Below are 23,378 nucleotides of genomic sequence, written 5' to 3'. Positions count from 1 at the left end.
GTCACTGTACATTTTAAATGTCAAGCTAGCTGACTCTTCTGCCTTTATGTTGGTTAATGAGGACATTCTCATTTAATCAGAAGTCTGTAAGATACAAAACAAATAAGCAGGAGCCAGGACTGCAGCATGTGGATCTTGTCTCACATTCGTAATGTACAGTGGTTAGAAATTTCCTATATGTCAGATAAACCCAACTTAATGTATTCTTTCAAAGTGGGGAATTGGGTCTTGACAGTTAATTTGAGGCTTCACTCTCTAAGGATCAGTGTGATTTTTGTTTGTCTGCCTTATACAGGTAGCTCACACAGAAGAGATCAAGTAATGAATGTGGCTGGGCAGTTCAACTTCCTGTACATGCACAGAAGAAAGTTAGTGGCAGATTCAAACACTTCTGGAACCATGTGAGGATCAAGCGTGGTAAAATCCTCATAAGGGAACAGCATCAATGGTGATCTCAGCAGATTATGAAAAGTGGATTAATGCTGGTAAACTATGAGGTAGAATAAATTCACAGGGCAATTACCAATGCGTGGGGCATAGAAGACATAATTCACAATTTGGGCCAGGTTCCTTTTCTAAGCAAGAACTTCAAACAAACTTGCAAGAACAATGCTGTCTCAAGGACAGTGATCTAAATGTGTGGACCTTGGTAGAGAAAAGACACAAAGTTACAATAATGAGATTGAGGAAGGCTTGCAATGTTTTTAAGTTTCTAAATTGGTATCTTCACTTGGTTAACAGACTCCCCTGCATCCTCCCCTCCACTGCTCCCCAAAATCAGTGGAGACAAAGCAGTCAGTGCATTAGTACAATCATATTTATTATAGTTTCTAGACTCCCATATGACACATACTTAAAGCAGAACATTGCAAACTGACGTTATTAGCAGCAATCTTCCCTAAACAGGAAGGGTTTCTGTGAACTTAACAATTAGGAGTAATTTCAAGACAAGATTACAAGTCATGATTTTTTTTTAGCAGCTGGTATATGGATAGTGAGATTATAAGTACATAGAATCATCCAGGTTTAGCCTCGTGTAAAAGTAATAAGTCATAGGGAAAAGGGGTATTCCCCGGCTGTCAAACAGAAGGTTAATGTCTTTCAATGTCAGTATGAAATCAGCAAGTCACTTTTCATGTAAAGTCACTTACTATCTGCTTTACTGTTAGGACAATACAAAAAGAACTGGATAACTGCCCTAGAATCCAGCTCATACATAATTCAGTCAGATAATCATTGTTTAAATAATACCCTTCAGAATTTTTAGACATTTTTTCCCCCACAGCTCTAAAAACATAGCATCAGACATTTGTTCCAAACGACTAAAAATCAAAAGCAATTGCAATATATTGGGAATAGCTCTCATAGCTTTCCTGAGGGACAGTTCCCATCATTCCAGAGAGTGTTTTTAAAGCAGCACTAACTCTGGAAGCTTATCAAACTAGTTTTTATTCCAAATAAATAAAAGACCAGTTGAAAGTCTCAGGTGTATTTATTTCTTTTCACCTAGATCTCTGTACCCCAAAGTCATTTCCTGACAGAGTGCTTTCATTTTTATTAGAGGAGTGCAAGAGAACTTACAAACATTCAAAAAATACTCAAAACACTGAGAAGTAAAGGAGGCTCAACCCTTCCTCAGAGCCCAGGAAATCGTGACAGGAACTTCAAAGGCTCATCTTAAATCCATCTCCTCACATTGCCAGAAAGTAATGGCAGACGCCTTTGCAGCACAGGCTAACCGTCTCACAGACACTCACCTCTCCCATAAGATGGTCTCTGAAAGGAAGCATAAATGCTTCCCAAATACTGGAACAACCTAAAATGCAAATTCTCCCAGTGGTAGAACAGTAGAATCACTTTGATGAACAAAGAATGGCACATGAAGTCATTCTGGGTGTGAAAACATATCTTCCATTGCTCAATCCTTTGTTTTCATCTAGCAAAGCTGGACACTCCTGAGAAGTCCTCAACAAGTGCACAGGTAGGCCTGTGAATTGTCTTGGGAACATGTCCCTCTGTGTAGAGATTACTTTGAAGAACTAAAGTTGGATGTTCAAATAAGTACTATTCCTGCCAAGTGTCCCAAGCCCAAGTCCGTGGAGAATACTAGAAGCCAGTTCTGGGGCACTGCAGCTGCCGAGGGCGCCCCTCAGGTGTGCTGGCTGGAGGCCACCAGGACTCCACCGTTCTGGCCGTTACTCTCCTGTTTTCTTTATTTCTCCTGAGGAAGACTTCAGTTATTTCCATAGCAACTTATTATAATGTCCTAGATGATGACATTTTTTGACCGCACATAACATTATTAGGACCTATTTTTTCTTACTTTTGAAACATTTCTCCTATAATAAAGAAAGGCAATAATTTTTCTAAAACCTGACATCTCTCAAAATCATTATCATGCTTTGTACAAAATAACACATATTCTAGATAGTACTCATTCTAGAATCACTGTCCAAACCAAATAAATGGGGGCATATGGGCACATAAGGCAGTTTTAAAATAATTTTCAATTTTAAATACAATTTAAAAATAATATTCAGAATCAGAATTGTTGAGTTGGGCAGAAAAGTACAAAATCAGTCCATCTATGGATAATTGAAAATCATATGCAAACATGAAACCCAGCATACGTTTAAAATAAATCAGGTTAATCGGGCACTAGAATTAATGGAAACTGATATTCCTCTTAATTCCAAATTTTTTACTTTATTGTGAAAATTTAGTGTCCATTCCAGCATCTAGCTTGAAGGACAGGAGGGCAAACAGATGGGGAGAGTCAAACCGGGAGGTTGGTAAAGAGGCAGAGGCAGTGTGCCTGATGATTAAACAATACAATTATTAATTGGGGAACTGAGATTTTAGACACACTATTTAGAACGGCAGATTCTAAAGATAACTACTTGAGTCTGTAATCTGAAACCTCTCTAATATTCAATGGATCTGATCTGGCTCTAATAAGTATATTTAAAATGTACTTTAAAATAAAAACAAATAAACAATATAGAACAGCCCCAAAAGCCCCCTTTGGGGGTATGCCATTTGTAGATGCACATTCTCCCTCTGGTACTGCCAAGTAAACCCCTTGAACAGTTCCAGGGATATTTTCTGAAAATGACCAGAAAAGGGTTCTGGGGCTGGGACATGGGGGAAGCAGCAATGTTACTCTTCTTTTACTGAAGATATTCTTCTGAGAACTTCCACTGTCCCTTAGGAGAAAGGAAGAGAATACGGAAAACAGTTCCTGAAGCTATCACTGCCTTCTGATGACAACAAGATCATAATTCTGACACTCACAGAGATTATTTTCTTATGTAGTACTTGCCTTGCTCATAAGACATAGAACTCTAACCAAGCTGTGATACAGAGTTTGTAACAATTACTCATGGCACTTTAAATACATTTACAGACTTCTAAATGTCTTCCTAAAATTCTTTGTCTCAGTGCCCCTGTGAGGTAGGTGTCTGCTGGGGAAAACCTGAAGCACAGAGAAGTTAAGCCTGCTCTCCTTTCACTGTGTCATGAGCCAGTAGCCCCGCCGAAGGATGAGGTGCCCTAGCTTCCTAAACTCTGTTCACCCTACTTCTCGACAGGCTTAGCTGAGTTACACAACAAACACAGCAGAGGAAGGTCTTCTTTTCAAATGTTTTAACTAGTTAGCTATTTCTTATTCTCACTTTGAACATAAGGCATCCAAAATAAAACAAATATAAACGAAACAAAAAATCAATATTGCCTAACAGTCTGTGTCAAGATGTAGCACCTATTCTGCACTGCTAATTGAAAAAGCATATAATATGATTCAAGTATAAGTATTAAAGGGTGCTATGATGTCTTGTCACTCAAATCAGAATGTGAGTTAAGTGTTCTTTATATATACAAGTACTTTGTGAGAACCTCTGTGGCTTGACACAGGGGAATAAAAGTACCACCCCTTTTTCATGGCAAAACCATTCTGAAAGCTATTCTATACAGGCCAGCCATGCCTGGAAAGGACTCTCAGACATGTGACGCATTTATATTATTAAGTTCAAGCAGAAATCTTTGAAGCCAGACATCAAGGTCACAGTCTCCTGCCATAACATTCATAGAACAGGTCACACTACATAAAGAGGGACAATACACAGGGCACATGCATTACCATCAGGCCATGGAAGTGACAGAAAAGGACGAGAGGCCACCACGTGAGCACCTTATAGTCCCATGTGGTGAGCCATTCTCAGAAGCTACCTCTGGTAAGGGGAAGACTGATGAGGCCCCACAGAACTTTCCATAATAAGGTGAGGGATAAAACAGAGCATTCATTGCTGGCTGCTTTGACAGTACCACCTACCTAAATACACTCTTACATAATCTGGTAGCTTTCTTAGTCTTACAGATATTCAAAGATAATAAATTATATTTCTTGAACAAGAGAGAATGGTGTAGAGCAAAATTCAAAGGTCAGTTACAAGCTGTGGGTGCAGGCTCTGGCACAATTTATGCTGCTACTCTTAGAATCAAATTCATGAGTACTTGGAACACTAGCTTTTAGAAATGAGATCATTCTTTTTTGAGGTGTTTTTCCCTCATCCTATAAGTCTCTATGGAGTGAATTCAGTTCATGAACTCAATCAGTTCACCATGACTCCTAATTCAAATGGAAGATCTTATATTTGGTTTGAGTGTCCGAAGTAGATAGGCCATGATACCAAGTCAGATGCCTATACCTCTGCACAGCTTTTGCCTGGATATTAAGGCAACATCTACCCTCCCAAGGCCTATGTCCCCTTGAGGGAGCTCATCTCCCCAAGGGCCCGAGCCTGGCTCTATGCTCTGCACATGCAGGACCAGAGGGACACATTCCAACTCAGAGTTTTCCTGGGATACTAGGATACAGTATAGCAGCGATTCATGCATTTTATTTCTAAAAACCAATGCTCAAGTGAGGCAGAGATGGTCACTGTGCAAGATGAACCAGCAGGACATTCTCGCCTCGAATGAAAATCTGATTTATATGTCGAGTGAATACCTGCTGGTAATCGACTTTGGGCCTTCGCTTTTTTCTGCAGGGCTGTCCCCTGGAAAGGGTGGTAGCCCTGGAAAAGGTACCTCCAGCACTTGACCCTTCTGTCCGTGTCGTCCTCCCTGACAGCTCTGACTTGGACTCCTCCCTTGCAGATGCCTGCAGGGAAGACGGGACGGAACGGGAACGCTTGCGGGAGCCCCGGTCAGTGTCTCCTCTTCCCCACACTGAGGCCACCTTCCAAGTGGATGTCTGGGAGTATCTGGACAGAGTGGAGTCTTCAACTGCAGACTTTGAATCTGTTTCCTTCTTGGAGGAATCCTGAAGCTTTAGTCGGTCAAATAGCTATAGGCAAAGTAATGACAAATATTAGCTTTCTCTTTAGCCTTCAGCAACCCCTTTCTAATATACAGAGAAAGTACAAGAGTCCTTAATTATGCTCTGTGGACTCCTTGCTTTGCAATTTAAAAAAGTTATAGTGAATTTTCTATTTCTATGGTGTATAACAGAAAAAGTTCTAAAGACTTAAAAGAGGTAACCTGTTGCTCAAATAATATGCAGGTCAGAAGCACAGACTCTCAGCAATTAGCTGGATGCATGAGACATTGGTCCAGGCACACACGGTTGAGAGCAAGAGGGCTTTCCCACTAGGAAGCCCTGGTCACCAGGCTCAGTGACCTCCATGCCTAAGCTTGGAAGCATGCTGGGTTCTTAGTATGTCAGGGGGAACGGTCTACCTTAGTAAGAGTCAATGAAGAATCCCGTTCGTATGCTTTGCCTAAAACAGGTTTTCGGTAGGTCTCATCCACATCAGTAAGTGCCTAGAGGAACAGCCCAAAGGGAAGCAGTAAGGCAGAATTAAAAATACAGCTTTTTACAGCTTTCAGGGAGAAATTTAAAAAGCAGAATACTATCTAATTGTAGCAAAACTAAACAGGTGACTCAGCTCTTGGACAGAAAAAACGGTAATACTTGGCACCCTTTGAGTAGGATTTCCAACCTGCTACCACCCTATAGGATGGGTTTCTTTTATAATAAGGGGCTTTTACAAATACATGGTAGAGGTTCTTAAATTTCAGTGTGCATATATATCTAGGAGGCTCATTAAAATATAAATCCACAGCTACTTCCTTGAGATTCTGCCTCAGTAGGTTTGGGATGATGCCCAGCTACCTTCTGTTTAACCAGAAACCCCATGACTCTGGGGCAATATGTCTTTAGACCGTATCTGAGAAACACTACCCTACTTCTTTCCCTTCCTCAGGAAGTGTTTTATGTTTTATGATAGCAAATAATAGGTATTAACCAGGGTTACACGAGAATTACTGGTGAACTCCTGTCACTAAGAGATCAACCTAGGATAGCCATTGGGAACAAATAAGGTTGTGTATCAAATTAGTTTGAAAAGTGTAAATCACCCTACAAATATAAGCTGACAGCATTATTATTATCACACCGTAATCAAATATGTTCTCCTAAATTCATTTCATTCAAAGGTAAAATTATAATAGCAAAATATTTTTTCCTACATTTTAGAGATGAAAAAACTGAGCCTTAGAGAAATTACCTTACCTAGAGTCACACAGCTCCCAAGAGGTAAAGCTAGGATTGAAATCTGGGTCTTCTGATTCCATAATGATGGGAATTCTATAATGTGGTCTGAGGAGTCAGAGAGACCTGAAAACCCGCACGAAGCTCTAGTGCTCTGCTAGCTGACTGTGTGTCTGGGGCCAGACTTCAACATCTCGTCCCAGTTTCTTCATTTGTGAAATGGAACAGCTCATTCATTGAGATAATATATATAAAGCTCTTATATATATATATGAGCTTAGTATAGTATATGGCACATAGTAAGTGCTTAATAAATGTTAGCAACTATTATTATTATCCAGGAAAATGTATTGACGGGGGTAAAACACAGAGGAAAGAAAAGTTTGAGATGGAAGACATATGCAGAAGAAACACTATAAGGCCTTGGTGTTCCTATTTTAACTGCCTTAAATTATAATTGTGTTATAATATGTCCCTTCTCTCCTACAAGTGTCTAGTAAACAGACAATAAGCCTCTAGAAGGGGGGACATGTAGTACAGCCTTCATAAGGAACACTGTGCAAAGTGCCCACTTCTCCATTATCCTTATCTATCTTCCCAACTACTGGAGAATGTGAGTTCTTTTCTGAAATTTCTGTACCTAGCACTGTGCCAGCCAAAGTGGGAAGTCAACAATATTTTTCAATGAATGAAAGAATGGCTGGTAGAAAATCATATGAAATTATGAAACAGATGAAATAATTATTTGTCAGGGCTGGGTTTCCCAACCATAGCACTCATGACATTGTGGACTAGATAATTCTTTCTTGTTGGAAGGCTGTCCTGTGTATTGTAGGATGTGCAGCAGCATCTCTGGCTTCTACCCAGTAGGTACCAGTAGCACCCTGTCCCACAGCTGTAACAGTCAAAAAATGACCCCAGACATTGCCAAGTGTCCCTGGCAGGGAGGGGAGGGCAAAATCACCCTTTGTGAAAACCACTGCCTTAAGGAAAAGGAAGCAATAAAAATAACTTTTTTGTTGTTGGCCAAGAGAATGCAATAATTCTAGTACTTTAGGGAAGTTATTCTGCAGGTTTTTCTAAATAAGGGTTACCCAGGTCATTTAGACATATAAAAAGATTTAATTCCTAGGAGGTTCTCCAGTCCCTTGAGAAAGGCTTAATTACCATATTCCAGAACTTGTCAAATGCAACGAGGAAGCCTGTACATACACCCCGAAGTCCCTTGAAAGTTCGGATGTGAACATTCACTTTCACTCCTTCCCGGATGCAACGATGGAGTTCACCTAGAGGGCTGCCTTCATGCACTGAAACAAGAGAAGAAGTCAGTGTGACATGAATACATGCTCTCATTCCCAGAATCAACAACCGAGACCACCCAACCATCTCCAGCAACACAAGGCAACACAGCATAGCGGCAACCTTGCTGTGCAACAGGAGGGTCCAATGGGCAATGTAGCTAATCAAGGCAACACACTGAGATGAAATAAGACCCCACCAGAATGTGGATAAGCCATGTGTGTGGCTATCATCCATATGCTTCACTATTTGCATATCCTATATTCTATGATATCATTGATTTTAAGGTGCCATTTATTTAAAAACTTTCTGGGGCAAAAAAAAAAGCACATTAAATGTACACATTAACAGCTAGATTCTTCTCAGTTCTGCACCTTGTTAAGACAACCCTTTACAAGATAATTCTCAGGTGCCACATATTCAGCTCTAGTCTTCCAAAATAGCAAAAACTTTGTTCATATGTTAAAAAGAAACAAACTGTGTAACACAATTGCCCTGAAACATGTGCAATACTCTAGGAAAGAATATCCTTTTGGCCCCCACAGTCTAAAGTACTCCACGCACAAGCTCTCTGGGGCCATGAGTGTTTCATGTACATCATCTTTACACCAGGAGGAAGAGGTCTGGTGGTATTCCAAGCCTTGATGGTATAGAGGAACCTGATGAGCATCTGGCTCCTATGAGACTACTGATAAGCATCACGTAAAAAGAGCATATGATGATTCATGAGAAGAATGCTTAGACTATAAACTGCAGCTTTTACTGTGGTGGACTTTTTTTTTTTCAAAGCTTGGGAGCAGGGATGAATTTTATTTTTATTATTTCATGTCAATTTAGCCTTCAGAATATGAAGACTATACTATATAAAACCTCCCAAAGGAACATCATACACACTCTCACATTCATGAATAAGGAGTCTCAGTCTTTTCCCTCCCAAGTTTGCAAGGTAAAATTCTTTGGAGGTTATTACCACTGATAGTAAACAAACAAAAAATCTGTTTTGTTTCCAGTGGTATAAAAGAGAAAAACAGCCCTGCAATTCAGTTTGGAAAACTATGCTGGTTACTCTTGACCTCCTTATCCCTCACTCATGGGTTGGCTTATAAATGATGTCATTGACAAATTAATAAAAGAAAATACTCTTGGAACAAAATGACTTAGCAGATGAGAAGTAGGAGCCTATGTCAGACTGAAGATTCAGCAAGAAGGCACAGTTGGAGGCCACATGGCAGAAACAGTGGCTTTGGAAAGGAACATGAGAATCTTGGTCTGACTTTCATCACTTGCCCTTCCTCCAGCAAAAACTTAGAATTCTTTGAACCTTTAAGTAACTTGTTCTCTACAAGTCCAAGTTCCCTCATTCATAAAATGAGGTTAGACTAGTTAACTTAGATTCATTTCAGGAAAAAGTTTTTGTAATTCAATTTCTTAGAAACTGATCATGAGGCCTGAATTAATCCCTTTGTTTATACACAGTCACTGTCGCCAGCCCCCATATATGTGTTTACACAAACAGTGGAAAGACCATTTTTTTTTCTAACTTGAAAAATAGAGGGTTACAACTTCTCCCCCTGCACCTTCAAAGTAGAGAGGAAGGACAAGCAAGCATCTTAACAAAAGTGTCTTATTCTAGTTAAATAAATGGCAAACTCAGGTCTTTCAACTCTCACATCTGTACCTTTCTCTTTAATTTTTTTTTTCTTCCAAAGATTTAATAAGGTATGATTCTAGGAAGAATTTCTTTCCTTGAATGATCAAAAATACAACACTAGCACCACCTATCAGAGCAAACTGTTAAGGCAAAAATGAGCTCCATATTCTGAATCAGAATACACATTCTGAATCCTGGCTGCCTCTGTGACAAACTCCAAATGATATGTAAGCCAGGCTTCTAAACTTAATATGATGAGAAAAAAAAAAAGCCAAAAGCCAAATCCCCTTCTCCATTGCCATTATTCCTGGGTCACACCCTTCCAAATCCAGGCCTTTTAAACTCCACTCTCACTTCTCCCTGCTACGGCCATCACTAAGTTCACATAGAACATTCTCAGTAAATAGGACCTGCCCTTTCCTTTCTCTTTCTGCAACCAACAGCCCAATCCAAAGCCTTATCTGGTGACTGGTTTACTCGGTAGTCTCCCACTTTCCCCTCTCACATCAACAATACCATCATCATCATCACATCATCAGTTACTGAGCCCTCACTATGAGCCCAGCCTTGTCATACGTTTAACTTTATGTTCATAAATTTTTAAATCCTTACAACTCTAACACATAGGTGCTATTATTTCACCCCATCTTATAGATGAGAAAACTGAGGTTCAGAAAGGTTTAAATAATTTGCTCAAGGTTATTTGCCTAGTAAACAGTTCAGCCAACATTCAATACAGTCCGTGACCTGGGGCTTTTAATTATGACAGCCTAAAAATAATAAAGCATAACAACTTATAACAATAAGTGACATTCAACCTTCACTGAGAATTTCCCTATGTGCTAGGGAACTTAAATGTTGTTAATGCTTTGCATGGGTTAACTAAGTTAAACCTCACAACTGTAGGTAGATACTACTATTGTCCTCACTTTACAGATGAAACAGACTCCAAAGACTTTAAGTAACCTGCCTAAAGTAAAACAGCTAGAAAGTGGAGGAGGCGGTGTTTAAAACAAAAATAGGCCAGTGGGCGAACCCCTGAACCTGTGTTGTACTCTACCTCCTTATTTATAATTTACTGCTAGAGATTTAGCTATTAGAAACATTTGCCTGGAAGTGCTTTATCTGAAGAATATACACCAGGGTTTCTAGTCTCTGCCATAACAAAGTCAAACAGAAAATCTCTGATTGGGTCTTCAAAGCATTCTAATAAATCCCTCTCTGGACTCAAGTTCAGTTCTCATTGCTCTAGACACACCCTCTGCCTCACATATGTGGCACCCTCCACCCACCAAAAAAAAAAAAAAGCAAGCAACATTAGAATGTATCATATCTCCTCCTCCCTCTCTGACAAGCACAATAGTTAAGCACATAGGCCCTGTAGCTGGTAAACCCAGCATTAAGTGTGAGTTGCAAACTAGCTAGCTGTGTGACCATGGGCAAGTTCCTTACCTCAATAAGACTGTTTCCTCATTTATAAAGCAGTGCCTAAGGGTAAAATGAGGTATAATGCATCTAAAAAGCTTAGCAAACTGTACAACACACACTTAATAATAGTACTTACAATTAGCAACAATAAAACTATCACTTACTTACAAAGGGGCATGAGGAAACTTTGGGGTGATGGATTTTTTTCGGTATCTTGACTGGTGATTCCACAACTATAAATTTGTTAAAACTCATTTAAAAAGGGTGAGTGTTTGTTATATGTAAACTATACCTCAATAGACTGATTTTAAATTAAATTACTATTATCCTTAACCATGCCCTTCCTACATTTTAAGACCTAAATTTAGTTGACCTCTTGTAGAAACTTTCTTGAATAAAATTAATCATCACCTGTCCTTCTGTACTTTTTTTGCTTTCTGAAGGTCATCAACTCTTTGTGATGTCTACTCATCTCTATCACGTACACCAACTGTTTACAGTGGCATGATTAAAATTTTCAGTGCATAGGGCTTATTCTGAGGCCCTGATTCCAGATACGTATTTAATTGTGGGAAGCCAACAAAGCTGGTAGCAAAGCACTCCATAGGTAAAGCTAAAACCCCACCACCACACAGAACTACGTCTCCACCATCTTGGTATCAAGCAGTAACTGGCAAAACAGAAATAAATGTTACAATCTGAGACTCTGGGTACATTTCAAAGATCTGATAATGGCAAAAAGCCCTGGTAAAATAAGGTCCTCCAAACTGCTCTTTAGGAACATGCATACTCTCTTTGTATCATAGATGGGCAGGCACTCTGGGGTGCACCCAAGTGGGCAGGGATGCTCTAGCACAGTAAGTCATCTGACAAAGGCACCCCTAATAACACACAGCTTTTCAGGATGTTTCTCTCTTAATAAACACATTTCTAGGAAAGAAACAAAATATCCCCTTGCTTAGCACAATCCTCCATTCCAAAGGTAGTAATTTAATAATGTTATAATTTAGCTATCAGGGTACAGATGCTTTGAACGGCTAAGTAGGTCATTATGTTCACAGGGCAGATGTCAGAGCTGCTTGCCAGATAACAAAAGATATGACCCTGGGCTGTTTTTATTTCATTTGTAGAAGGCCTAACTCACACATTAGCAACCTCTGCTGGTTACAGCTTTACTTTAAGGATCTGTTAGGAGGCTCCAAGAAAATCCCTTGAGCCATTTACACCTTCAGAACTTAAAACAACCTGTGCATATGATAATATGAGCCTGACAGACACAGTCCTGCACCTATCCTGGCAGAGGCTGTAAACCAGTGTCTGTGTTTCAGTGGCATTTTGTGCCTGCTGCATTCCAGCACTTGTGATTTGGTAATGTGAACATATGTGTATCAAGACCCTGTGGCACTTCTGTTTCTAGCACCTGAGAATGAGAATGAGGTACTGCAGGGGCTATTAAAGTACGCCCCCTGTGCTGTCTGACCAAATCTCCCCACAATCTATTCCAACATCCCCAAATATTAACCAAATACTCTCCTTTCCCTAATAGTGTCTGTGACCCTCCCTTCTGTCTCTGGTCCCCAACACGTCTCATCACCTCTTGCAGACACTCCATATCATGTCCCGTTTCCAAGACTCCCCACCTCTCCAGACGCCCCGTCACTCCTGCACATCCTCTCTGCAGGCTTAGCAGCTCTGCAGTCGCTTCCACGGACCCCATTAGCTTTGCAGACCTCCTACACCCGTTCCCCATGCAGACGCTCCCCGTGGCTCCTGACAGCTGTCCCTCTACAGCCTTGCCACTCTTCCCCAACTACCACTCAGGCCCTTCACTGCTTGAGACGACCCTCCTCACATCCCTTTACAACTCTGACGGTCGCCGATTATCTCGCACCGTTTACCAAGACCTTTCCCCTGATACGCTCCTAGCCCCGGTCACCCTGCAAACGCCCCCCGGCCGGCACCTTCCGGACAGCCGCCCTATCCCGGTCCCTCGCCCCTCCTGCAGGACTCACGGGGCATTCGCGTGAGCACGTTGCGCGGTGCCTTCCTGCTCCGACCCGGACCCCGCCGGCGCGCCTCGGCGTCCCCGTCCCCTTCCTCTTTGGCTACCATGAGGCGGCGGAGGCGCTGGATGCGCTCGGGGTCCGGGGCGGACGCGTCTGGGCGGCGGCGGGTCCTGCCGGAGGGCCGCGCGGCCGCGGCAGGGGTCCCCGCGCCAGCGCCCCGCGCGCGGCCGCGCCCGCCGCCCCGGACCCCGGTCCTGAGGAAGCTCTCGTACTCGGCCAGGTTGTTGAAGCAGGGAGCGTTGGGGTAGGGGATGGGAGGCAGGCGCGGCGCGTACAGGGCCAGCAGCGGGTCGAAGCTGTCAGAACTGACGTCCAGCCGTGGGCTGGGCGGGCGCGCCGGGCTGCCGGCGCGAGCCGACCTCGCCCCCTGCTCCCGCTCCTCCATGTTTGAAAGGCCCGCAAGCCGAGGCCGATGGGAAGAAGGAGCGGTGCCGCCAGAGGGCGGCACTGCGCAGCCGCAACCGGGGTCGCACTGCGCCGGCGCGGCCGCCGGAGGGCAGCATCTGCCCAAGCTCAGCACAGCCCCAGGGCGCGGCGCGCTGCTGCGACCCGTCGGGCGCCCCATCGCCTCAGCGCTTAGGTGTCAGGTTAATCTACTCGAATGCAGTGTTTCCCCATCTATATCATTATCACTTAAGGAGTTTGCTAATTCTCCAGATTCCCCGGGGATGGAGTCCGGGCCCGGCATTTTGACAAGCTCTCCAGGCGGCTCTCTGCTCTCGGGCATTTCGGTCCGCTAGCTTGAGCTGGTGGGAAGGGGCGGGGGAAGAGGGCGACGAAGGCGCCAACCTGCTTTCCTGTTGAGTACCACTAGGACAGCCTATCTGGGCTCAAATTATTTAGCTTCTCTGGATCTTTACATTCTCATCTGAAATATGATAGAAATAGTTCCTACCTCATAAAATTGTCCAAAGAATGAACTGATATTTCATATAGAGTATGTAAGTGCTCTATGAATATTAGCCAAAACCGATTAAGTGGACAAGGACACTACGAAGGTTGATTCCATGTCCTCCATTTCCTACACCGTGTGCAAAAAGCAATTTGCACCAACACCAGAGACTTTAGTATCCTTATTTAGTATTTAAGAATATTCGTTATATCACTGATTTTCCAAGCATTGCATAAACATTTGGAGGAAACCAGGATGAAGGATTTGTAAGACCCGACTGTACCACTTGCTACTTTATAGCTTCTGTTCAAAACTTTTTTGCCTTTTGATATTAAAGTGATCACCTACACCAAAGACCCAGATATTACCCCTCTATCCAGCAGAGCCTAGATGTTTCCAGGCATCTAAAGGCCACACAAATCTCGTTAACAGCCACCACTCTCCCAAACTGCTCTCAACTATTATTAATGCTATACTAGCTGCTTTTGTGTATAATCTAGTTTTTTTCAGCTTTAGAGAGGAAGCCAAAGAGAATACTATTCTCTTAGCAAGATGAAAATATACAACTATGAAATATATATTGGAATGAACACATGCTGCAAAAAAGATAGCAAAACCATCAAACAGGAGTTTCTAAAAGCACTACAGGTTTAGTTACTGCACGAATATTAAACCCAGGAATAGTCCTTTGCTCCAACCTCCCTGCCAGAACAAAAAAAAGCTGCAAATTGCTGGCAACTCAATGAGTAAGTGCTTGTCCCCGTATCTTATGACAAAGTTGAATGATTGCCTTTGTAGTATCACATAGCACCTACAGAATGGACATTTCTTTGGGTGGTGGGGTCTTGAAAACCTTTTAAGAATTACTTTTGTAATTTTATATAATGGAAACTTTTAATGTGTTATATTTGACATAATAGGCAATAAATTTACTTACCATTAAGTTCCATTTGCCGATCAAGAGCCACATTATCTTACCGACTTACATAAAGCATCATGTATCATCTAACATAGGCATCAGAAGCCTTGAGTTAAAATCAGATTACCCAACCCTAAATCTTCAATGGGGACAGGGGGAGGAATTTTGGAATGGGCTTTGGAATGCCTAAAACAAGCATTCCAAGCAATTTTTTTTTAACTAGAAGTCTGTGAACCACTGTGTGATAAAGGTATGTGTATCCTGGCTGATGTGAAGACATACGCAGTTTGATTCACATGCTGCACTTGTATAAGAAAAATAAATGAAAGATTAGGTCAAGGGAGTGAAACTTTTTTTTCAAAAAGATTTTACTAATTACCAAATGTGAGCCATTATCTTCTATTCCTGTGGAATGAAAACAGGAAGAGGAAAAAATTATTCCAACAGATGGGTTGTCAATTAGGGATGAACCAGCAGTCATCCTTTCAAAAACACATTTTCTTGACTGTAAATTCTGCAATGCAAGACCATGCACTGAAATGTGGGCTTTTAAATTCTTAATAGAGGTAAATCATCTTTTTTCTTTAAAACATGAAATGAGGACAAGAGGCAATGTGAATTTTCTTACCACCTACCCCCGACCTCTCCATTTCAGAAACCAGTAGCTTGTAGTTACCGTTGCTGTTTCCCACCGCTCACAGATCTCCAATGCCCATCAGCAGGTAGACTACCAGAACTCCTTCAGCACCTGCTCATTGTGAGCCCAAGGGCAGTGTTGACCCCTCTGCTCTCCAACTCAAATGTTAGTGTTCTAATTGTACACAGGCTACATGAGAATCTTTTTCTGAAAGTCCACCAGGATGGTGACTTCAAAACTGAACTAACTAGAAGACAGGAAGTAAATGTTTCCCCCTCCTTCTTCATTCTCATGTCTCCTTTCTCTCATATATACACAATGCTCTTTAGAAAGAGATAAGTGACCTTGAAAATAATGCCTCTTGTAGATGATGATCATGCTGACAACTCCACAAAATCTACAGACATCCCAAGGACATCCAAACCACTAATCATTTGTTCAGCCAAAGTTGCCAACTTGGAGATTAGGACAAAGCCCTGAGTTTTCCCTGAAATTCCTGAATCTAGAGGAACCATGCAGTCATCAACCCATATTTACCTCTAGGTCAAAGATGAAGGCAAGTACATGGGTGGAAAGGTGAGCTTTTCAAGGGTAGTCTATAGTTAAGAACAGGTGGGTGACGGCAAAGTTTGTCCTCCTCTTCTATCATAGATGAAAAGAGCTTGAGAGGTTTTTATAAGACTTATGCCACAATCTAAAAATGATTCATTCTACAAGGTATAAAATACTTCTTGCTTTATAAAAATAGCACAATTTTTTAAAAATGCACTTCTATTGAAGGAACTATGTTCCAACATTGCAACAAAAGGTGTTCTACTTAAAAGCAGAACAAAATACACCACTCCCATCCATCCCTTCCTTCCCCATTCCCCTCCCAGCCAGAGTCATGTCACTCCCGACACACTGTACTGGGTGGTTAGGGATGCTAGGGCCACCTGAGGCCAGAAGACTTGGGGAATCTTGCATGGTTAAGCATGCCAGGAACGAAAAGCAAAGGGTCAGCTGTCTTCCTCTAGGATCTCTGGATGTTCCTTCCAGAAGGCATCCCCGATGATATCACAGTACAAGGGCACTGGTTTAGACTTGGTCCGGGTCACTGCAACCTTTTTTCCTTCCATTTCTGCTGGCAGCTTAACTTCTTTTGTTGTGACGTCACCCACCTATAGGTACAAGTTAAAATATTGACATTGTTAGCTGGAGAGTGGGTTTGGGAGAGAAGAGAGAGATGTGAGGCAAGTTTACTTCTTCATTTACTTCTGATTGATATTTATCAGGTAGACATACAGACACACACATCTATCAACATACATGAATTCAACAATGAAAAATCCTTTTTAAAAAGATATGATGCTATATTCTGAAAGACTTTAGGAACAAAAGGAGAGATTCCACATTCCATGTTTGCAATAACAGTAGCATTAAAGATATTTTTGCTCTGCCATCTGCGTTTAGCAGAATCCAAGTCTGTTCCAAAGAACAGATGTGTTTTAAAAATACTAACAAAAGTTGCCAGTGGGTGACTAGTTCTCAAGGTACCCCTTAGTGCCTAAAAACATTCATTTCAAAAAAAACTACTTTACATGGAAGGAAATGAATTTAGGAGAATTATGCTCAGGAGCTGGTACTGAGAGAAAATATTCACAGAAAAATGCAGGTGAATGTACAAACTTATTACAGAATATTAAGGTAATTATGAATGTCTGGAGCAACCGGGGAATTCCAAGAACACTCTGGAAGTGAAAGAAGCCTCATCTACAACATCTCTTGGTGCCTCATGTTGTATTTGTCATGGGATGGATGGACTATGTAATGGTTTATCCTGTATGAGAGAAAGTATTATTTAGCTGCTCTATTGATGCAAAACCCTTTATCTGCACTGTAGATAATCCTTTAACAGGGATTTGATTCAGGGAGAGCTTATGATACAAAAATAAGTGAACTAATTCTAAAATTCCATGATTCTACTTACAGAAGGGGAAATGCCAGACCATAAAGTTCACTGACAAACTGACAAAATGAGCACTGACTGACCAAAAAAGCATTCATAGTAACCCTTAGCATCTCATTTTGGAAAGGATCTAATTCATGTTGGTAACTTGAGTCACATCACCCTACAGGCAGCAGGCAGGACAAAGCTTGGGATGGGCAAAAGTTCTCTTATTTGTGACCTCCAGTTTTCTGTCACACAACAGCATTACCTTCTGCCATATCAACACAGTCCCCTTCCTGTACATCAGTGGTTCATTATTGTAGTTGATGCTGAATTCAGAAAATAAAATCTCATTCTTGTCTGCTGCAAGAGTTCCCTAAGGAAATAAAAACAGAAATAAAGCTTTTTATGTCTTCTCCCTCCCATAATCCTCTTCCACCCTCTACTTAAACTTCCACAAAGAAATCAAGTAGCAGAAGGGTTTTTTCCATGCATCTTTTGATATTAACAAATTTGTATTATAAGAGCAGTTCAAATCTTATTTAGATGTCTAAATTCTTAAAATTCTCTTTTGTAGTGCACAACAGGCTTCACAAGTCAAAACTATGATAGTGTCACAGGAACTAATAGTAACACTACCTATTCGGTACTAGATACTTTATTTGACCCTCATAACCATCTTCATTTTAGAGATGAGAACTCCGAAGCTTAGCAAGATTAAAGAAACTGCACAAGACTAAAGGTTGCTCTTATTCTTGTAAGAATTAAATCTAAACTTGGCTCTTCCAAACTATGGATAGATCTACCAGTATTCCTATGCTATATATAAATCTTCATTATTATTGTTAATAATGAACAACCATTTACTGAGTAATTAAAATGTGCCAGGCATTGTATTAGGTAGAACTGTTACATCATTTCACTTCAGAATTAGTCATCCTACAAGTAGTACTGCTATCTAATAACAAAGACCAGTATTTATTAAGTACTTAAAATATGCTTTGTACTATCCTATGTGTTTTACATGCATTATAGCATTTCTCACCATAAACCTATGAGGTAGAGATGGTTATTTTCCACATTTTACCTATAAAGAACTAAGGCAGAGGGTTAAGATTAAACAGAGGCACCTGAGTACAATTATTTGGCTCCCAGAGCCTAGACTCTCAAGAATACACGTGGGTCATAAACCTGAGAAATTACAGGCCCCTAGCAGGCAATGGCAATGATGAGGAGGCCAGGTAGGACTGACAAAAAGGAAAGCACATGCTCTGTTTAAAGAGGACAGCCAACACATACCTTCAGACAAGAATCACCACAGGGCAATGTACAGCCAGTGTCATTAATTCCATATCTACCATGCTCAAGGAGAAGTAGTTAACTCATCCAGGATCACAGAGAAAGCAAGCAGCAGAGCTGCTACTAATATGATCTTTATATCCCTTCAAAACAAGCTATAAACACAACTGAACAAGAATGCAAAATGTCACAGGAGAGCATATAGAAAATTGCCCTAGTTAAGTATTAACACAGTAAGATCTTTATACCTGTAATCTCCCTTGGGCTTGTACTGGTGTTAGTCCAGACTGTTGTACAAGTGCCCAGAAAACTGTATTATAAAGATTATTGATATGACCTGTGAAGAGAATAGAGTAGCACAATTTATACATACATAATTTTTATTCAATATTCACACTTCATGAATACTTGAACCCACACCACTCCCCTCTTCCAAGTAAACAGAGCACACAGCCTTTTAGTGATTTGCCTAAAACCAAACATGGAACACAGGGCTATGTAGTCAGGCAGAAACAAACATTTCCTATCAGTTTTATTCTATCATTTCAGCTAGGTTTTATACAAATCTGTTAACTTGTGCATTAAGCTTAGGAATATTTTCCAAGTTACTTCATTTACATTATTCCTACCTCTTCTCCCATTCTTCTGGCGAAATCAAGATATACCAAGTGAGTTAAGTCTCACAAACATGTCATAATAGTCAAGTAAGGCAGGGATGACGACTCAAATACTCACTAAGGCCACCATGAACATAATAGTGTAAAGCAGAGTAGATGACCCCCTAAGGAAGGACAGGGAATGGTAGAGGTGGGGGCATCCTGGTCCTGTGTGCATGCATACGTGTAAAGGCAGCAGTCACTGCACAGGTTCTGTCCAGTACTCAGTGGGAATGTAGACCCAGTACTGCCAGGTCTTTTGATTTTTCAAAAAAAAAAAAAAGAGCTGGAAATAGGAAGTATTTACATAAAACCTCCCAATTTTTCAATTGTTTTCAACTAATTTAAAAAGTTGAAATAATGCATTCCATACAAAATACTTATAAGCCAAACCTGTACCAGATTACCAGGTATGGAATTGGTGGCTTAACTACCTCTGTTTATTTGGTTTCACTTACAATCTGCTTGTCGCCAACTGAGGTAGTCCTTTAAGGTCTGGTTGCTAGGATACACCACGACTCTTCCATCAAAGCCTGGGGGATACAGAAGAGGCTGGTCCTCAAAGAAATCCCGCCAGTAAAAGACGTAGCTGGAGGCAAACTGGGAGGCCACATGAGTCATGAACTTACTTGCAAATATAAGGCAGATTGGGTGGAGCAAGAAAAGAGAAAATACATGATATTAATTCAAAACCATGATAGGGCCTGTGGGTGCGACAGAGAGATTACACAAACCGTCTAGCAAGTCGAGATAAAATGAAAGCAATTTTAGTATTTCAGTTATGAATTTGAAATGCAGCCTGCCCTTCCTTCCAGCCCCATAAGTAATTTACTAATAACAAATTTTTCTCTGTAGGATGTGATGCAAAGTTATGAATCAAGAGGGTTTTTTTTTTCTTGTCTTGGAAGGAAGGAAACCATTATTTTTAAAACGTACCAATTCATTATATGATTTGTTTCCTGTGAGAGTTTCAATACACTGCCAAATCAAATAACAAGAACAGTATAAACATGAAAAATACATACACTTTGCAGTTACAAATACTGCAGACACTATCTGCAGTCTGCAAGTATGCAGTTAAGAAAGCAGAAGCCAAATGCTGGAAGGAAATATTCTGAAGGAGTTAGGCCATGGAATTACCTGGCTCTTCTTTTAAACCAATTGCTTTTTCGCTTGAACACAAAGCTGTACTCATCACTCTGTCCGTATGCAATCACAATATCCTCCAGTTCTTCCATTACAGTCTGGGCACATTTGGTCATTAGGTGGAGAGCACGGCTGTCATTAGGTTTTGCAAAGTTGTGCTTCTCAGCAAACCTTCATGGGGAACAAGAGAGAGAAAAGGGCGTGGATGGAAGAGAGCTTGTCATTAACACTACAGATCAAAGAGGTTGTTCAAAGAGGTAAATACTGCAATTGTGCTGTGAATACAAACATTCTACCAGCTACAAGCCAATCCATTTCCTTAGGAACGCTAGTTTTTCTTGCTAGGACCAACTGAGAAAGACAGACAATAATTGCTAAGCCTACATTCCCTTATCTGTAAAATAGGGATAAAGTGTATTTACTTCACTGAAGACTCGAGGGAGATAAAAGTAACTGTGTTTCATGAAAAGATGCTCCACATCACTTGTCATCAGAGAAATGCAAATTAAAACTACAATGAAATATCACCTCACACCAGTAAGGATCGCCATCATCGAAAAGACAAACAACAACAAATGTTGGCGAGGTTGTGGAGAAAGGGGACCCCTCCTACACTGCTGGTGGGAATGTAAATTAGTTCAACCATTGTAAAAAGCAGTATGGAGGTTCCTCAGAACGCTCAAAATAGAAGTACCATTTGACCCAGGAATTTCACTTCTAGGAATCTACCCTAAGAATGCAGCACTCCAGTTTGAAAAAGACAGATGCACCCCTATGTTTATTGTTGCACTATTTACAATAGCCAAGATATGGAAGCAACCTAAATGTCCATCAGTAGATGAATGGATAAAGAAGATGTGGTACATATACACAATGGAATATTACTCAGTCATAAGAAAAAAACAGATCCTACCATTTGCAACAACATGGATGGAGCTAGAGGGTATTATGCTCAGTGAAATAAGCCAGGCAGAGAAAGACAAGTACCAAATGATTTCACTCACATGTGGAGTATAAGAACAAAGGAAAACTGAAGGAACAAAACAGCAGCAGAATCACAGAACCCAAGAATGGACTATTAGTTACCAAAGGGAAAGGGACTGGGGAGGATGGGTGGGAAGGGAGGGTTAAGGGTGGGGAAGAAAGGGGGCATTACGATTAGCATGTATAGTGTGTGGGGGGCACAGGGAGGGCTGTAAAACACAGAGAAGACAAGTAGTGATTTTATAGCATCTTACTACGTTGATGAACAGTGACTGTGAAGGGGTATGCAGGGGGTCTTGGTGAAGGGGGGAGCCTAGTAAACATAATGTTCTTCATGTAATTGTAGATTAATGATATCGAAATAAAAAAAAATAATGAAAAAAAAGTAACTGACTTCTTCGAAGGGCTCAATAAATGTTAATTAACAATAATCATTACTAAAGTAGCACTTTTTAAAGAATTAAATTTCCATTTTTCTGTTATTATTCTTTCTCCTTCTTTTCTGACTTTTTTCCCTCCTGAATCGAGTCCATGTGGTCAGTTAACGATAATGAGAAAACATACTGTAAAGTGTTGCCCACAGCGAGGCCTAAATAGGCGTCTTAAAAGCCAGTCCTCAAAGATACTAACAAAATAGCTGGGCAAATAACAGAAGAGCTGAAATACTGAGCCAAGAGTGACTTTTCCTACCAGGGTCTTGTTAGCAAGTCTCTGCCCATCGGCGCCCAAAGCCAGCTTCTCCGCAGGAGGTCACCCCGCCCCACTTAACTACAACAGACCAGCTCGCGTTCTATTGAGTGGCAGCCAGCACGGAGGGTGATGCCCAACGCCGCGCGCTCATTGGCTGTCACGTTACCCGGTACCCAAGCGGCCTGTGACAAAAAGTGTTAGCGTCTCCGGAAGCGCCGGCGCATTATGCGCCCCGTGCCGAACTCGCTCACCGATGGAAATTCCGGCCGTCCAGCCGCACCACCACCCAGCAGTGGGCCAGGCAGGTATCGTCAGCCTCGAAGTCCCGCACGTACTCGAACTTGCTTTTTGCCATAGTCGCCCCCAATTTCAGGCACCGTCTCAGAGAGACGGAAGTGGCGACCAAGCAATCGCGAACCTTCACGTTGCAAACTGCCCACATTAGCCCCGCGGAAGTGAAGGAACCAGGGAGCCACGCCCCGGAAGTTCCTCTCTTGTTCTGGCCGCTCTAGCCGTAGGGGAGGTTGGCATCTCACATTTCCTTGTGGTCCTTAATCCACTTCCGGGCCTGGGGGGCGGCGATCCGTTTTTCCGTTCCCGGTACCCGCGGTGGCTCTGTTCGCTCTTCCCGTCATACAACAAATCACTCTGAAGAAGCTTTAAAAAATTATTTTCTGACCAACTTTGAAGGTTTAATCAGGATTTTTTTTCTTACTAAATAGCATTTATTAATTTGTGGAAAATGTGGAATATACGGAGAAATACATTAAAATTAATACTTCCAATCTCCCCTTTTCCCCTTCAGAGCACTGTGGAGGATTCCTTCAAGTCTCTTTTCTCTTTGTACATTTACACGGGGAACACACAAAATTTTAATCATATACCTACACAATTTTAATTTTTCCACTCATCTCGAATATTTTCCTGTCATAAAATATTCCCAACTGTGATTTAAAAAATAAAAATGGGCTCTTATTCCAACATTTGGATGTACTAAATTAACTTATTCAACTTTCCACAATTAAGCAAAGACCCCGTGTTTGACTTCTTGTTGCTGGTAAGTAAGAGTAACAGTAAAACCTTAATATTTGTATGATGTTTTATGATTTAGAAATCCATTTTGAGTTCATTACCTACTTATATTATTTTTTTATCCTCAAGAAAATGACTCAAACAATATAAAAGGATTTACGTAGTGCAAACTAAGTTGCTCACTTATTCCTAACTC

The 23,378-nt window shown here is 41.2% G+C and overlaps 2 protein-coding genes across 4 annotated transcripts; both read right to left on the bottom strand.

The window, feature by feature from the left end:
* Positions 1-802: 802 nt before the first annotated feature.
* LSM11 (LSM11, U7 small nuclear RNA associated) lies at positions 803-13,399 on the bottom strand. Of its 3 annotated transcripts, none has more exons than XM_036914493.2 (5): positions 12,944-13,387; positions 7,721-7,860; positions 5,740-5,823; positions 5,009-5,347; positions 803-2,221 (listed from the first exon to the last, which is right to left on the bottom strand). In XM_036914493.2, the coding sequence occupies exons 1-5, from the start codon at positions 13,380-13,382 to the stop codon at positions 2,213-2,215; spliced, it is 1,011 nt and encodes a 336-aa protein (XP_036770388.2). In that variant the 5' UTR covers positions 13,383-13,387; the 3' UTR covers positions 803-2,212. The 3 variants fall into 3 exon arrangements, with proteins under 3 accessions (XP_036770388.2, XP_036770486.2, XP_036770297.2); XM_036914591.2 differs by having other exon boundaries at positions 5,089-5,347; XM_036914402.2 differs by having other exon boundaries at positions 803-5,347; positions 12,944-13,399.
* Positions 13,400-16,163: 2,764 nt separating this feature from the next.
* On the bottom strand, positions 16,164-22,621 carry THG1L (tRNA-histidine guanylyltransferase 1 like). Its single transcript, XM_036914277.2, has 6 exons — positions 22,402-22,621; positions 20,471-20,647; positions 19,789-19,958; positions 18,923-19,011; positions 17,644-17,751; positions 16,164-16,605 (listed from the first exon to the last, which is right to left on the bottom strand). The coding sequence occupies exons 1-6, from the start codon at positions 22,590-22,592 to the stop codon at positions 16,444-16,446; spliced, it is 897 nt and encodes a 298-aa protein (XP_036770172.2). The 5' UTR covers positions 22,593-22,621; the 3' UTR covers positions 16,164-16,443.
* Positions 22,622-23,378: the final 757 nt, after the last annotated feature.

Source organism: Manis pentadactyla, chromosome 2 (assembly GCF_030020395.1).
Source record: "Manis pentadactyla isolate mManPen7 chromosome 2, mManPen7.hap1, whole genome shotgun sequence".
NCBI lineage: Eukaryota > Metazoa > Chordata > Mammalia > Pholidota > Manidae > Manis > Manis pentadactyla.
This window is presented reverse-complemented; position numbering and strand designations above follow the sequence as displayed.